The sequence below is a fragment of the Pseudorasbora parva genome, chromosome 3 (genome assembly GCF_024679245.1).
Source record: "Pseudorasbora parva isolate DD20220531a chromosome 3, ASM2467924v1, whole genome shotgun sequence".
NCBI lineage: Eukaryota > Metazoa > Chordata > Actinopteri > Cypriniformes > Gobionidae > Pseudorasbora > Pseudorasbora parva.
Window position 1 is genome coordinate 11,523,009 of NC_090174.1, and position 15,430 is coordinate 11,538,438.

Sequence of the window (15,430 nt, forward strand, 5' to 3'; positions counted from 1 at the left end):
TTGTTACCTTCAAAAAAACTAAAAAGTAGGCGAATGTTGTCCACTGTTGTGTTCAACTTATTTTGCTCTACAAGTCATGTTCACTTTTTTTGCTGCAAAAGATGCGTTTTACTAATACTTATGTTCTCTAAATATAAGTGCGAGCCTGTCAGAACACTGTCGAACCACTGCATACTACACTGGCATCTTTTCCCTGCCTGTCCTTGTGAGCAAATTATGTTGTAATAGCGCAAACTATCATTGTAGATTGGTCGCAAACAGTTACGCAATGTTTTATTTCACTTATGGATGTAAATTAAGTACTTGTGGTTTGATGCTTGCCTTTTTTATACAAATTTTGGCCCAAAAAATAAAGATATGTTACATTCGATCTTTGTCTCCAGCTTCTTTGAAACCTTCCATTTTGATACATAATTTTAGATGCAGGTGTCCAGTTGTGTTTCTTCTGGCAGATTTCAATCCAGAACCGAGGACAGGTTTCTTAAGTGGAGTGAAGAGAAGCACTGCCGACAATATCCTGGCTGGTTTTATTTAAATCACAATTTTTTTGAGAATACCAAGGGCACTGCATTTGTCATCCAGGCTCACTGAATATATTGTTCTTAATTACTTTGTTATTTCAAGTTTAATTCTTTAGTGCTGAATGAGAAAGAAAAGCTACAGACATAATTGTTACAATGAAATTATACTTTTATATATATATATATATATATATATATATATATATATATATATATATATATATATATATACAGTATTGTTCAAAATAATAGCAGTACAATGTGACTAACCAGAATAATCAAGGTTTTTCGTATATTTTTTATTGCTACGTGGCAAACAAGTTACCAGTAGGTTCAGTAGATTGTCAGAAAACAAATGAGACCCAGCATTCATGATATGCACGCTCTTAAGGCTGTGCAATTGGGCAATTAGTTGAATTAGTTGAAAGGGGTGTGTTCAAAAAAATAGCAGTGTGGCATTCAATCACTGAGGTCATCAATTTTGTGAAGAAACAGGTGTGAATCAGGTGGCCCCTATTTAAGGATGAAGCCAACACTTGTTGAACATGCATTTGAAAGCTGAGGAAATGGGTCGTTCAAGACATTGTTCAGAAGAACAGCGTACTTTGATTAAAAAGTTGATTAGAGAGGGGAAAACCTATAAAGAGGTGCAAAAAATGATAGGCTGTTCAGCTAAAATGATCTCCAATGCCTTAAAATGGAGAGCAAAACCAGAGAGACGTGGAAGAAAACGGAAGACAACCATCAAAATGGATAGAAGAATAACCAGAATGGCAAAGGCTCACCCAATGATCACCTCCAAGATGATCAAAGAAGACTGGAGTTACCTGTAAGTACTGTGACAGTTAGAAGACGTCTGTGTGAAGCTAATCTATTTTCAAGAATCCCCCGCAAAGTCCCTCTGTTAAAAAAAAGGCATGTGCAGAAGAGGTTACAATTTGCCAAAGAACACATCAACTGGCCTAAAGACAAATGGAGGAACATTTTGTGGACTGATGAGAGTAAAATTGTTCTTTTTGGGTCCAAGGGCCACAGGCAGTTTGTGAGACGACCCCCAAACTCTGAATTCAAGCCACAGTACACAGTGAAGACAGTGAAGCATGGAGGTGCAAGCATCATGATATGGGCATGTTTCTCCTACTATGGTGTTGGGCCTATTTATCGCATACCAGGGATCATGGATCAGTTTGCATATGTTAAAATACTTGAAGAGGTCATGTTGCCCTATGCTGAAGAGGACATGCCCTTGAAACGGTTGTTTCAACAAGACAATGACCCAAAACACACTAGTAAACGGGCAAAGTCTTGGTTCCAAACCAACAAAATTAATGTTATGGAGTGGCCAGCCCAATCTCCAGACCTTAATCCAATTGAGAACTTGTGGGGTGATATCAAAAATGCTGTTTCTGAAGCAAAACCAAGAAATGTGAATGAATTGTGGAATGTTGTTAAAGAATCATGGAGTGGAATAACAGCTGAGAGGTGCCACAAGTTGGTTGACTCCATGCCACAGAGATGTCAAGCAGTTTTAAAAAACTGTGGTCATACAACTAAATATTAGTTTAGTGATTCACAGGATTGCTAAATCCCAGAAAAAAAAATGTTTGTACAAAATAGTTTTGAGTTTGTACAGTCAAAGGTAGACACTGCTATTTTTTTGAACACACCCCTTTCAACTAATTGCCCAATTGCACAGCCTTAAGAGCGTGCATATCATGAATGCTGGGTCTCATTTGTTTTCTGAGAATCTGCTGAACCTACTGGTAACTTGTTTGCCACGTAGCAATAAAAAATATACTAAAAACCTTGATTATTCTGGTTAGTCACATTGTACTGCTATTATTTTAATCAATACTGTATATATATATATATATATATATATATATATATATATATATATATATAAGTATAATTTCATTGTAACAATTATGTCTGTAGCTTTTCTTTCTCATTCAGCACTAAAGAATTAAACTTGAAAAAGTAATCAGAAATTTCTGAAAGACATCACCAAAAATTTTACAATAAACAGTAAAAGAAATATATATTTCATATAATATATACTTTATATAATAAATATAAAGAAATATATAATTCAACCTAATTTAGTTTTTGGGTAATATATAATATGGAGGAAGGCTGCCCTCTAGAGTTGACTTAAATTACACACCGGGCTCAAACTGTTCAGGATTCATTTGAACAGACACGAGTTTTGCATACTAACTTCAGAAAGAAAGGGGAAAAAATAATATCCCTCCGTTGAATTTAAAGAAATTCCAGAAATATGCTCTGGTCAAGCTCGGGCATTTAAACATTACTAATCGCTGTATTTACACAAGGCCATACAATCAACACCATGGTTATTAAAAGCTAAAGTTAACCTTTGCTGGAGAGGAGGCAGTTAGCTTACATGCTTACACACCACAAAATATCACAGAATTCATCAGACCTTCATCAGATCCTGTGGTTTTGCTGGTTTGGGCTTCTGGAAAAAAAAACACAAAAAACATGTAGGCTAACTTCTACATGACTTCTATAAACAGTGGATACTGAAAGTATTCAGACCCCCTTAAATGTTTCACTCTTGGTTATATTGCAGATATTTGCTAAATATGAATGAACACGCAGCACCCCCTATTGACAGAAAAAACACAGAATTGTTGACAGTTTTGCTGATTTATTAAAAAAGAAAAACTGAAATACATGGTCCTAAGTATGCAGACCCCCTCTCAGTATTTAGTAGAAGCACCCCTTTGATCTAATATAGCCAAGTTTTTTGGGGGGATTTGGGGATCCTCTGTCATTCCTCCTTGCAGATCCTCTCCAGTACTGTCAGGTTAGATGGTAAACGTTGGCAGACATCCATTTTCAGGTCTCTCCAGAGATGCTCAATTGGGTTATGTCAGGGCTCTGGCTGGGCCATTCAAGAACAGTCACAGAGTTGTTGTAAAGCCAATCCTTCATTATTTTAGCTGTGTGCTTAGGGTCATTGTCTTGTTGGAGGGAGAACCTTCGGCTCAGTATGAGGTTTTGAGCACTCTGGAGAAGGTTTTAGAATTAAGGCCAATCAGACCAGAGAATTTTATTTCTCACCATCTTGGGAGTCCTTCAGGTGTTTTTTAACAAACTTTCATGTATCTTGCACCGAGGAGATGCTTCCGTCAGGCCACTCTGCCATAAAGCCCCGACTGGTGGAGAGCTGTAGTGATGGTTGACTTTCTACAACTTTCTCCCATCTCCTGACTGCATCTCTGGAGCTCAGCCACAGTGATCTTTGGCTTCTTCTTTGTCTCTCTCACAAAGGCTCTTCTCCTGATAGCTCAGGTTGCCCGGATGGCCAGCTCTAGGAGGAGCTCTGGTCGTCCCAAACGTCTTCTATTTAAGGATAATGGAGGCCACTGTGCTCTTATGTATCTTAAGTGCAGCAGATTTTTTTTTTGCAACCTTGGCCAGATCTGTGCCTTGCCACAACTCTGTCTCTGAGCTCTTCAGGTAGTTCCTTTGACCTTATGATTCTCATTTGCACTGTGAGCTGTGAGGTCTTATATAGACAGGTGTGTGGCTTTCCTAATCAAGTCCACTTAGTATAATCAAACACAGCTGAACTCAAATGAAGGTGTAGAACCATCTCAAGGATGATCAGAAGAACCCCAGCACCTGAGTTAAATATATGTATTATAGAGTATGTATTATATGAGTGTCACAGCAAAGGGTCAGAATACTTAGGACCATGTGAATTTTCAGTTTTTCTTTTTTAATAAATCTGTCAACAATTCTGTGTTTTTCTGTCAATATGTGGTGCTGTATGTACATTAATGAGAAAAAATGAACTTAAATGATTTAAACAAGTGAAAAATTTAAGGGGGTCTAAATACTTTCCGTATACCGCCTATATACTAGCCTGACAAGCCAGACCCACATTAAGATGTCTGGAAACTCACCATAGACAGGGCTCAATCCAAGGGGCGGGATAAACGGTTGTCTTTCAAACTCCCTCTGCACGCGATAGGATAGCGCTACAACCAACCAGAGCAACGTGAAGCGGAGTTAGTTGACAGATTAAACATTCGCTGTATCCGGACAGCAAAACTCCGAACACATCTTCCCTTTTTAAGAATGACTTCAGTGCCGTTCTTTGTTCTTTTCTCAGAGAAAAGCTTAACTCCAAGTCTTCCAGAGTCGTGGTCAAAGCTGATTCGAAAGACTGCCGTTCGCCAGCCTCTGTTTACTAGTAGCACGCAAGCGAAACTCCGCAGACTGCCGTCACTATGTTAAGCCCCGCCCACCGACTCTATACACAATGTGATTGGCCTGATCAGAGTTTGGTTTTTACAGCTCAGACATGTATTGACACTCGCGGCAGATTAGATTTGCTCCCGCTATAGGGTGCATCTAGATTTCTAGGCTAACTATATACAGCTCTGGAATACATTTTGGGTAAATGTAACATTTTGTTTTATTTTATAAACTACTGACAACATTTTTCCCAAATTCCAAATAAAAATATTGTAATTAAGAGCATTAATTTACCGAAAACAACAACTGGTCAAAATAGCAAAAAAGATGCAGTGTTGTCAGACCTCGAATAATGGAAAGAAAATAAGTTCATATTCATTTTTAAACAACACAATATTAATGTTTTAAATTAGGAAGTGTTCAGAAATCAATATTTGGTGAAACAACCCTGATTTTGCCACTCCTGGTGCAAAAATTCACGCAGCCCGGATTTGTTTGATGGATTGTGACCATCCAACTTCCTCTTGATCATATTTCAGAGGTTTTCAGTGGGGTTTAGGTCTGGAGATTAGGCTGACCATAACAGGGTCTTGATCTGGTGGTCCTCCATCCACACGTTGATTGACCTGGCTGTGTGGCATGGAGCATTGTCCTGCTGGAAAAAAACAATCCTCAGAGTAGAAGGAAGCAAGTTTTCTTCCAGGATAACCTTGTACGTGGTTTGATTCACGCGTCTTTCACAAAGACAAATCTCCCTGATTCCAGCCTTGCTGAAGCACCCCCAAATCATCACTCCACCGAATGTGGTTCAAATTACACATTGGGTGCGAGACACTGTGGCTTGTAGGCCTCTCCAGGTCTCTCTCAGCAGCGTGAACCGCGTCAGGATGTTCATTGACAGTAGGCTATAGGCTATGGCTGCTTCTTTTTACTTGCGATTTTTAACTTTGACGTGAGTATATCGGGATTGGGATTGAATCCCATTCTGAATCATATAAGTCTTGTATGAGCAATAAATTGCTGGCTGCAGTTCACTTAACTGCCACCGGTGTCTCTAATAACAAAAGTTTCTGAATTTTATTCATTTATTTTTATTATCATCATTTGCTTAAATGTGTTACAAGTGCATGCAAACTAGCCTAGAAATCTAGACACACCCTAGCAGCAGCAAATCTAATCTGCTGCGAGTGTCGTCTAGCACCTTTCAGTACACTTCTGAGCTGGAAAAGCCAAACTCTGGTCAGGCCAAAACTGGCGAACGGCGGTCTTTCGAATCAGCTTTGACCACGACTCTGGAAGACTTGGAGTTAAGCTTTTCTCTGAGAAAAGAACAAAGAACGGCACTGAAGTCACTCTTAAAAAGGGAAGATGTGTTCGTAGTTTTGCCGACCAGATACAGCGAATGTTTAATCTGTTAGCTAACTCCGCTTCACGTTGCTCTGGTTGGTTGTAGCTCTATCCTATCGCGTGCAGAGGGAGTTTAAAAGACAACCGTTTATCCCGCCCCTCAGATTGAGCCCTGTCAATGGTGAGTTTCCAGACCAAACATCTTGATGTGGGTCTGACTTGTCAGGCTACATGCGAACAGCATAGAGAACAATCTCCATCATTACTTTTACAAATTGTGAGTTTAATACTTTTACTAGGCTATTAAGATAGCGTTTATGTCTATAAACACTGAATAATTAGTGTTCATTTATGAGAACAGAATGTCAGCTAACATGACATCAATGCATCTATTTCTTTGTTTATAAAACCGTTTTAAAAGATTTACTTAAAAAGTGTCCACATCCCAATATTTTTATATACATTATACAACCGAAACGTGTGTATATAAGTTTCAGAATTGCAGGTTATTTCCGCCAGGTCTCCGTTGGGAGGTAATAACCTTGCTCTGTCTCAGATTATAGCTAAGCTGGATGTGGGTTAATACTGGGGCTCAGATACCCATCCCCAACCTCAGGACACTCTTCAAGGGTAGACGGAGGATGCTGGAAACGTGTTCGGATTGTGGTTTGAAGTCTGTCAAGGAAGTACCTAAAAACATCCCTTTACAGCCACCATGAAGTCAAAATCGACAGTCCTTGTTTCTTTATTGACTATTACAGTATTATTATCTATGATTTGCCCTCACAATCTTATTTAAAATAACTTCCTCTCCCTCTTGCAATGACATCTCTTCTTTTCTCTGATGATGTGTTTACTGGCATGAGGGCGGGACAACCTTTCACTTACATGACATCACAGCAATGAAACCACAACAATCCAATCAATTCCCAGTTGACATGATATGCATGATATATATAATATATATTATTCATGTATGATGTGCATTCATGTGTTTCTCTACTATCTATGACTCTCAAACTTCTGTGTCTTTTAATTGATGTCCTCCAAGCACCTGACACTAAAATGTTGCACAATACTTCCCTCGTTGACCCAATTCCCTTCTTACTACAGTATAGTTTGAATGAAATTAAAGTTGGAAGTTTAGAAGGGCACAAATCATTCATCACCCCACTGTTAGGTCATAGGGTGGGCAGACGAATGGCTCCATCCTCCATGTAGTTTGGAATTTATCCCAGGGTATATTGGGAGTAAAGAGTCTAATCTCATTAGAGGCTCAAGGCCACTTGAGGCCGCGTGGAGAAGAGGAAGTGAGCGAACAGAAGCATTGTAGTTTTACACTCTGATTGTGTCTGCCGTGTCACACCACTCTCGGGAGAAGTCGATGTCAATTGCGGTTGGACATCCAGATGCATTGAGAATTTAGTGGGATGAGGAGAATCCTGGAGCCGCTTTCATGGATTTACCACGATGTTTAGGTTCATGCGCCTGAGCTGTATCTGAGGTTTGTACATTCAAAATGCATTTGAGTCACTCAACTGAGATATGTATTGGTCGTTTGTGTAAGTTCACAACTAAATTCAAAAATAGAGAAAAAATCATCTGTTTTGGTTGTATGCAGACCTGTTTTTTTTAGTATCACTTGAAATATTATTTTTTTTAGTAATTTTGTTGTGTTTTGTCAATTTTAATATGCATATAGTGATTATTCAATTTTAGTATATCAAATTAATCTGAATAAAAATGAGGAATGCTGCTCTGGCAAATATTTGAATAAAATATATAGTTTTTAAATATTTAATTGTATTTCAGTTAATGTTTATTTTATTTCAAGTCACAAAAATGTATTTTTACCATAACCCTACAGACATGAATTTAAAATATATTATAATATTAACATATATAATTATATTAATTATAATATTAATTATAATATTAACATATATTAATATTAATAATATTAATGTGTCTATCTATTTTATCTTTTACTCAACTGATGATATGATATCCATTAGTCAAATTCAAAAATAGAGAAAAAATCTTGGAATTGGAATTGGATTGCTGTTTTAATATCACTGAAATGAGATACTATTACAGTTCTTATTAATATTTTAAATGAGTTTTTATTTTCATATTTGCATTTTCAGAAACTATTATTTTTTTTATCACAGTTTTAGCTATAGATATAGTTACAGTACAACTAAATGAAAGCAAGGAATTCTTGGCAACTAGTTAAAAGTTATTAGCTAAAAGTGCTATTTTATTTCAGGTAAGGTTTATTTTATTTCAAGTTACAACATTTTAGTCGACTAAACTTTCTAATACTTTCTAGGAATTTCTAATGGTTGCTGAATATCTTCTTAATATTTCTACCTATTTTGTCTTTCCAGTGCAGCGATGCCTTTGTTTGTTGTTGAGACTAGCTGCAGCCTGATTGGCTGGTTCTTTCTGTACGTGTTGCTGTGTCACTTAAACAGTGATCGAGATCATGAGTGGAACTGCAGGCTGGTTACTTTGCTCCATGGCATCCTGAGTGTCTGTGTCACTGCCTACATTGGGTTCATTGCTGGGCCGTGGCCTTTCACACATCCAGGTGAGTTGTCCTGCCTTGTTTTGGAACCTTTTTTTTTTTTTTTTTTTTACTTCAGTATAGTGACGAACACCGATCAGGCATATCATTACGACAGGTGAAGTGAATAACGCTGATTATGTTAGGGCACCTTATTTAATTCCATAATTGTCTGTATCAGCAGAAGTTGCAGAACATAATAAAAAATAAAAAAAAATCATTTGGTCCTTGGCAGGTCTTAATTTGGAAAATAAAACCTTAGATGAATGACATATCACACCATCATCTCACACTGTTTTGGCAGTTTGCTGATCTGGAGCATTCAGCTGTGTGATAACAATTCCAAGGAGCAATGATCTTAGAAAAGCAATTGTTGCTGCCATCAATCTGCAATTTCCAAACAAAATATGGTGACCCAGGAAATTGTCTTACTTGGCAAATATCCCAGTAACTACACACACATACATTATATTGCCATAAGTATTGGGACACCCCTTCAAATCGTTGAATTCAGGTGTTCTAATCACTTCCATGGCCACAGGTGTATAAAATCAAGCGCCTAGGCATGAAGACGCTTCTACAAACATTTGTGTAAGAATAGGTCGCTCTCTGGAGCTCAGTGAATTCAAGAGTGGTATCGTGATAGGTTGCCACCTGTACAATAAGTCCATTTGTGAAATTTCCTCCCTATTAAACATTCCACAGTCAACTGTTAGTGGTATTACGGTATAATGTTAGAGGAAGCAATTGAGAACAACAGTAACTCAGCCATGAAGTGGTAGGTCACATAAAATCAGAGCGGGGTCAGCGCATGCTAAGGCGCACAGTGTGCAGAAGTTGCCAACTTTCTGCAGGGTCAACAGTTACAGACCTCCAAACTTCATTTAGCCTTCAGATTAGCTCAAGAACAGTGCGTAGAGAGCTTCATGGAATGGGTTTCCATGGCCAAGCAGCTGCATCCAAGCCTTACATCACCAAGTGCAATGCAAAGCATCGGATGCTAAAAGCACACCGTCACTGGACTCTAGAACAGTGGAGATGTGTTCTCTGGAGTGACGAACACACTCCTAAAATTTGTGAAAAGTCTTCCCAGGAGAGTTGAAGATGTTATAGCTGCAACGGGTGGTCCAACTCCATATTAAATCCCACGGATTAAGAATGGAACATCATTAAAGTTCATGTGTATGTAAAGGCAGGCATCCCAAAACATTTGGAAATATAGTGTACAGAGAGCACATCAAATATGTTAAACTAAAATATGGTATCATGCACTAGAACAAACCTCATTGGTGATTGTGCATCACACGAACATTTGAGCTTCCGTGTTTACCATACCTGTGGTGCCATGTGCTTGATGCATGTTTGTTAAATAGTATAAACTGCTAGCACATACAAAAAAATCCTACACTGTAAAAAAATATTTAAAAAATAAGTTACCTGGTTATCTTAAAATTTGGAGTTAATTGAAATAAAAATTTGGGTTAATAAAATGAACTTTTTTTTTAGACTCGACCACCTTTATTCAAAAAATATTAAAAGATTTTGTAAGCATATTGGGTAATTCTGTGTGTTTTATTTGTAAAAAATGGTGCTATTTTCATGATTTATCTTTTGTTTATGTGGTTCAGATACAATAATATTTATTATTATTGTATCTGAACCACATACAAAATTAATAAGTTAAACCAACAATATTTTTTACAGTGTAGAAATGCAGCCCTATGACTGTTGCCTTGAGCTTCCTGGATAGCAGATGTAACCGGTCCTATTCAGCCCGCTCTGAGTGGGACTGGAAGTGTTCTCCAGCATAGGAGGCAGACGTGCTAGTGCTAAAGTTGCTAGCGTGCCTTTTGAGGCCAGGGGAGTGAGATTTAAACACCCACAGCTCTTACTGGCCTTCGTCCGTTACACTCACCCCCCCAAACCTCGCTCCCATCTGGGTCAACAGCACCAAAGTAACCGGATGCTAATGACTACAGCCGCTGATGTGCCTCTTGAGGCCAGTGAGGTTTACACTGACAGACAGTCTTCTTGTCTCACGATAGTTAGGGACCTCCTGTGTCTGTGAATGCAGAGAGCAGCACTGTCGCTGATCCACACAGATCATTTGTCCATGCTGTGTCATTAAAGGACAACTCCGGTGAAAAATGAACCTAGGGGTAATTAACACGTTATCAAGTAGATCGTTCTCTGGGATGCGTTTTCATCAAATCGAATGTATAGAGTTTTATCTTTAAAAACAGATTAGCTTGAACGCGAGTGTATGGGGCATAGAATAAGTACAATTAAATCTCTAGTCAAAGGTGCACTATGTAGTATTTTTGCAGTAAAATATCTGGAAGAAGACCGGAAAAAGCAGAAGTGCAGGCGCCCGGCGACTGTGTCCCGTCCCGTCATAATAAAAGTCCCGGTGTTCGCGAGCCGTGTGTTTGTATAACAATCGCACCAGCTGGCCGTGCTCAGCTCCACAACACTCGGTCCTGCTCTGCTTTACACTACAGTAACGTTAATACCCGCATCCATGAACATGATTTCCGCCCGATTCTGCCCTATTTTCCACCGGCTGTGAGGTGAAGACCACATGTCCCAAGATACTGCGCTCACACTTGGCGTCATCAAACTACGCCTTTGTTTAGAATAGGCGCCCTCCAGTGGACGGAAAGTTGCATAGTGCACCTTTAATACCACTAACAAGGCTCAAAATAGCCTTACACTAACACGGTAACATAATGAGGGTCCCTACATGCAAACCGAAGCATTGAGACCTTTGTGAGTGTACAAACAGTTTAATAAGAAGATACTTTATAAAGACAGTACATTACGCATTTACGGACAGGCGCCATTTTGGAACCAGTCGAGCCACGAATGCTGTGCTAAGTGAGCTGATCGATAGGAATTAAGTTTGTGAAATCGAATTACATGGAAATGCATGAATTATATCTGTTTATTAAAATATATGGGATTATGAGATTCCAAGTCACAGTTCATCACTTAGCACAGCGTTCGTGGCTCGACTCGTCAAGACTGTTTTCCAAGATGGCTGCTGCCCGTATACGCGTAATGGACTGTCTTTATAAAGTATCTTCTTATTAAACTGTTGTTTAACTGTAGAAACTGCATGTAGGGACCCTCATTATGCTACCGTGTTAGTGTGAGGCTATTTTGAGCTTTGTTAGTGGTATTAACTAGTGATTTAATTGTACTTATTCTATGCTCCATACACTCGCATTACAAGCTAATCTGTTTTTAGAGATAAAACTCTTTACATTTGATTTCATGAAAACGCGTCCCAGAGAACGATCTACTCGGTAACCATGTGTTAATTACCCCTAGGGTCATTTTTCACTGGAGTTGTCCTTTAAGAGGAATTGCTTATAAATTACAACTGTCTGTCTAGCCTTTAAGAATTATTCCGATGTGACTCTCCTCTTGTTATCAGGCACTGAAAACACACCTCTCCAGATTCTGGCTCTTGTTCTCAGCTTGGGATACTTCTTCTTTGACATGGCTTGGTCTGTGTATTTCCGCACAGAGGGTCCGGTGATGTTGGCCCACCACACCATGAGCATCCTCGGAATCCTGATGGCACTGGGACTTGGCGAGTCGGGCAACGAGACCTGCGCTGTTCTGTTCGGCAGTGAGATCACCAACCCGCTCTTGCAGGCCCGCTGGTTCCTCAAGCGCGTGGGCCGCTATGACAGTTTAGCTGGAGATGCGGTGGACCTGCTCTTCATTCTTCTGTTTGCCTCTGTGAGGATCGGTGTTGGGAGCAGAATGCTGTACTGTGAATTAACCTCTCCAAAGCCATTGCTTATAGTAAAAGTTTGTGGGGTGGCTATTTACACTCTCTCCTGGATCTTCATGGTGGACATTGCATGTTTTGCTTGCAGGAAAACTTGCGTGAAATACAGGCGATGGAAGGAACAGTACAAGCTGGATGATTCTAATGGACATGCTGTTAAAGTGAAATAGGTCAATCTGTGAAGAAATGGCGTATCTGCTGATATATGTAGCAATAAGGGTTGTGTTAAAGGGATAGTTCAGCCAAAAAGGAAAATTCTGTCATCATAATCTTTTGTGAACTGCAGAAGAAAGAAATTCATACAGTTTTGAAACAACTTGTGGGTGAGTAAATCATAACAAAATGTTCATAACTAATTTAACATGGTTTGTACACCTTTTTACTATTACCATTACTTTTTTTTCTGGATACATTTACATAAACGTTAAAACAAAACTAGAAAGATTTATATTAATTAAGGTTATTTCCAGTTCCTTTATTATTACCACAAATTCTCCATGACATATAAAGATTCTTCTTAATTTTCACAATATTTTCCATGACGTATTATGATTTTATTTGTTTCTACCACATATTAAAGTATTATTAATTTCCACAACTTTTTCATAACATACTAAGATCATATTCATTTTCAGGAATTTCCATGCGACATATTAATATTTTATTAATTTCCAAAACTTTTCCATGATGTATTAAGATATTAATAATTTCCAAAATGTTATATAAATGATTCAAATTATTTTTTTACAACTTTTACAAAAATATGAATATAGTATTCATTTCCGTGACATATTAAGATTTTAATGCGTTCGATTTATATAGTGCTTTTCTAGGCACTCAAAGCGCTTTACATGAGGGGGGAATCTCCTCAACCACCACCAATGTGCAGCACCCACCTGGATGATGCAACGGCAGCCATATTGCGCCAGAACGCTCACCACACACCAGATGATTGGTGGAGAGGAGACCGAGTGATGAAGCCAATCAGGTTATGGGGATTATTAGGAGGCCATGATGGACAGAGGCCAGTGGGCAAATTTGGCCAGGATGCCGGGGTTACACCCCTACTCTTTTTCCGAAAGACATCCTGGGATTTTTAATGACCACAGAGAGTCAGGACCTCGGTTTAACGTCTCATCCGAAGGACGGTGCTCTTTTGTCAGTACAGTGTCCCCATCACTATACTGGGGTGTTAGGACCCACACAGACCACAGGGTGAGCACCCCCTGCTGGCCTCACTAACACCTCTACCAGCAGCTACCTGGTTTTCCCAGTTGGTCTCCCATCCAGGTACTGACCAGACTCAGCCCTGCTTAGCTTCAGTGGGAAACCAGTCTTGGGCTACAGGGTGATATGGCTGCTGAAATTTTAACAATTTCCACAACTTTTGCATGACATTAAGATTTTAATTTAAATGGCCTTTTCCACAACATAAGATTTTATTCATTTCCATTGCTTTCCATAATATATTAATATATGACTATTTTTCATGACATATTAAGATATTAATTTCCACATGTTTTGCATGAAATTAAAACTTAAACTTTAATGACTTTTCCGTAACATATTAATATATTGTATATTTTGTGGGATATAATAAGATTTGATTAATTTCCACAACTTTTCCTCACATCAAGTTTGTAATTGAATGGCTTTTCCACGACATTAAGATTGTATTGATTTCCATTGCTTTCAATAACATATTACATACTATTACATAAAACATACTTTTATTACATAAAACATACTTTATGTTTTATGTTTTATAATTACATAAAACATAAAACATACATACATACTACTACATAAAACATACTATTTTACTGGACATTAAGATTTGATTAATTTACTCAACTTTTGTATGGCATATTAAGATTGTAATTTCCATTACTTTTCTGTAACTTATTAATATATGCATTTTGTGAAATATTAAGATTGTATTAATTTTGATCACTTTTGACATTAATATTTTTTACATGCTCATGAAAAACTCAGAACTCTGGTCTGGAAAACAACTTTAAAATTCCCACATAAATGGGCATTTTGAGTGAACTGTGTTACAAACACCAAACCAAAATGCTCAAAAACACAACTACATGAACGTGCAATCAAAGTGTAAAGAATAATGACATTACACTAGTGGTGCACATCTGCTAATGCTATTGAGCCCGTGAACGAGAGATTCTGATTCAGCGTGCAATGTCGTTGCCTGCTCCTGCGAAAGCTGCCACTGTATTTCCTCAGCAGGCAGAAAGGAGCCTGTTCAGAATGTGCGTTTCTCAACAATGTCTGCTGTTCTGTGAGGCCTGTAGAATTAAACCCGCTCCACAATCTCTTCCCAGATAGTGGTTTCATGACGTGACTTAAATTCACCACTTACCTCTTGGCCTTATATTTTCAGATATGAGTGTTCTTGTCAAACTGCAAAACCATTAAATTACTGTAGGAATCATATCTGTATATCCTTAAAGGCAATTAAACATCTTTTCTATTATCAGTTTAGACTGATATTTCGCTTTCTTATAAAGCAAGGGCTTTCCTTACACTAAACAAGACGCAGACAGGTATGTATGTTAGGCCACTTCCTGTATCTAAACCACAGAAGAATATTGCAATGTTGAAAATGACAAACTATTTTGATGCATATGCAGATATTTGATACTGTATGTATGAGTTCACATTAATAAAGCCTCTCTGCACAAACAAAATACCATTCTAAGATATTTTTGATAATGAAGTGTATTTGTGGATTCAGGAGAGAAGTTTAGATGCTATTTGAATGGTATTAACCAACTGCTTTTTTGTTAGCCTTTTTATTAAAATAACTCAAATTATTTACAAAGCACTTTCAAAACCATTACAATGGAGGGCTTTCCATACATAATAAATAGTAGCCTAGGCTAAAAGAAAATGTAACTAGATAAAAATATTTGATGGACCTACAACTTGTGATTTCTT

At 38.1% G+C, this 15,430-nt stretch overlaps 1 protein-coding gene across 1 annotated transcript; it reads left to right on the forward strand.

The window, feature by feature from the left end:
* The first annotated feature begins 7,518 nt into the window (after nt 1-7,518).
* On the forward strand, nt 7,519-12,684 carry tlcd5b (TLC domain containing 5b). Its single transcript, XM_067439948.1, has 3 exons — nt 7,519-7,605; nt 8,492-8,694; nt 12,110-12,684. Exons 2-3 carry the CDS (start codon nt 8,499-8,501, stop codon nt 12,640-12,642), a joined length of 729 nt encoding a protein of 242 aa, XP_067296049.1. The 5' UTR covers nt 7,519-7,605; nt 8,492-8,498; the 3' UTR covers nt 12,643-12,684.
* The last annotated feature ends 2,746 nt before the right edge of the window (nt 12,685-15,430 follow it).

Bases quoted from the DNA above. Each gene is read 5' to 3' on its own strand.
- tlcd5b (XM_067439948.1), top strand. From the start codon at position 8,499: ATGCCTTTGTTTGTTGTTGAGACTAGCTGCAGCCTGATTGGCTGGTTC. The intron at 8,695-12,109 runs GTGAGTTGTCCT...TCTTGTTATCAG, and splicing joins GTGGCCTTTCACACATCCAG to GCACTGAAAACACACCTCTC.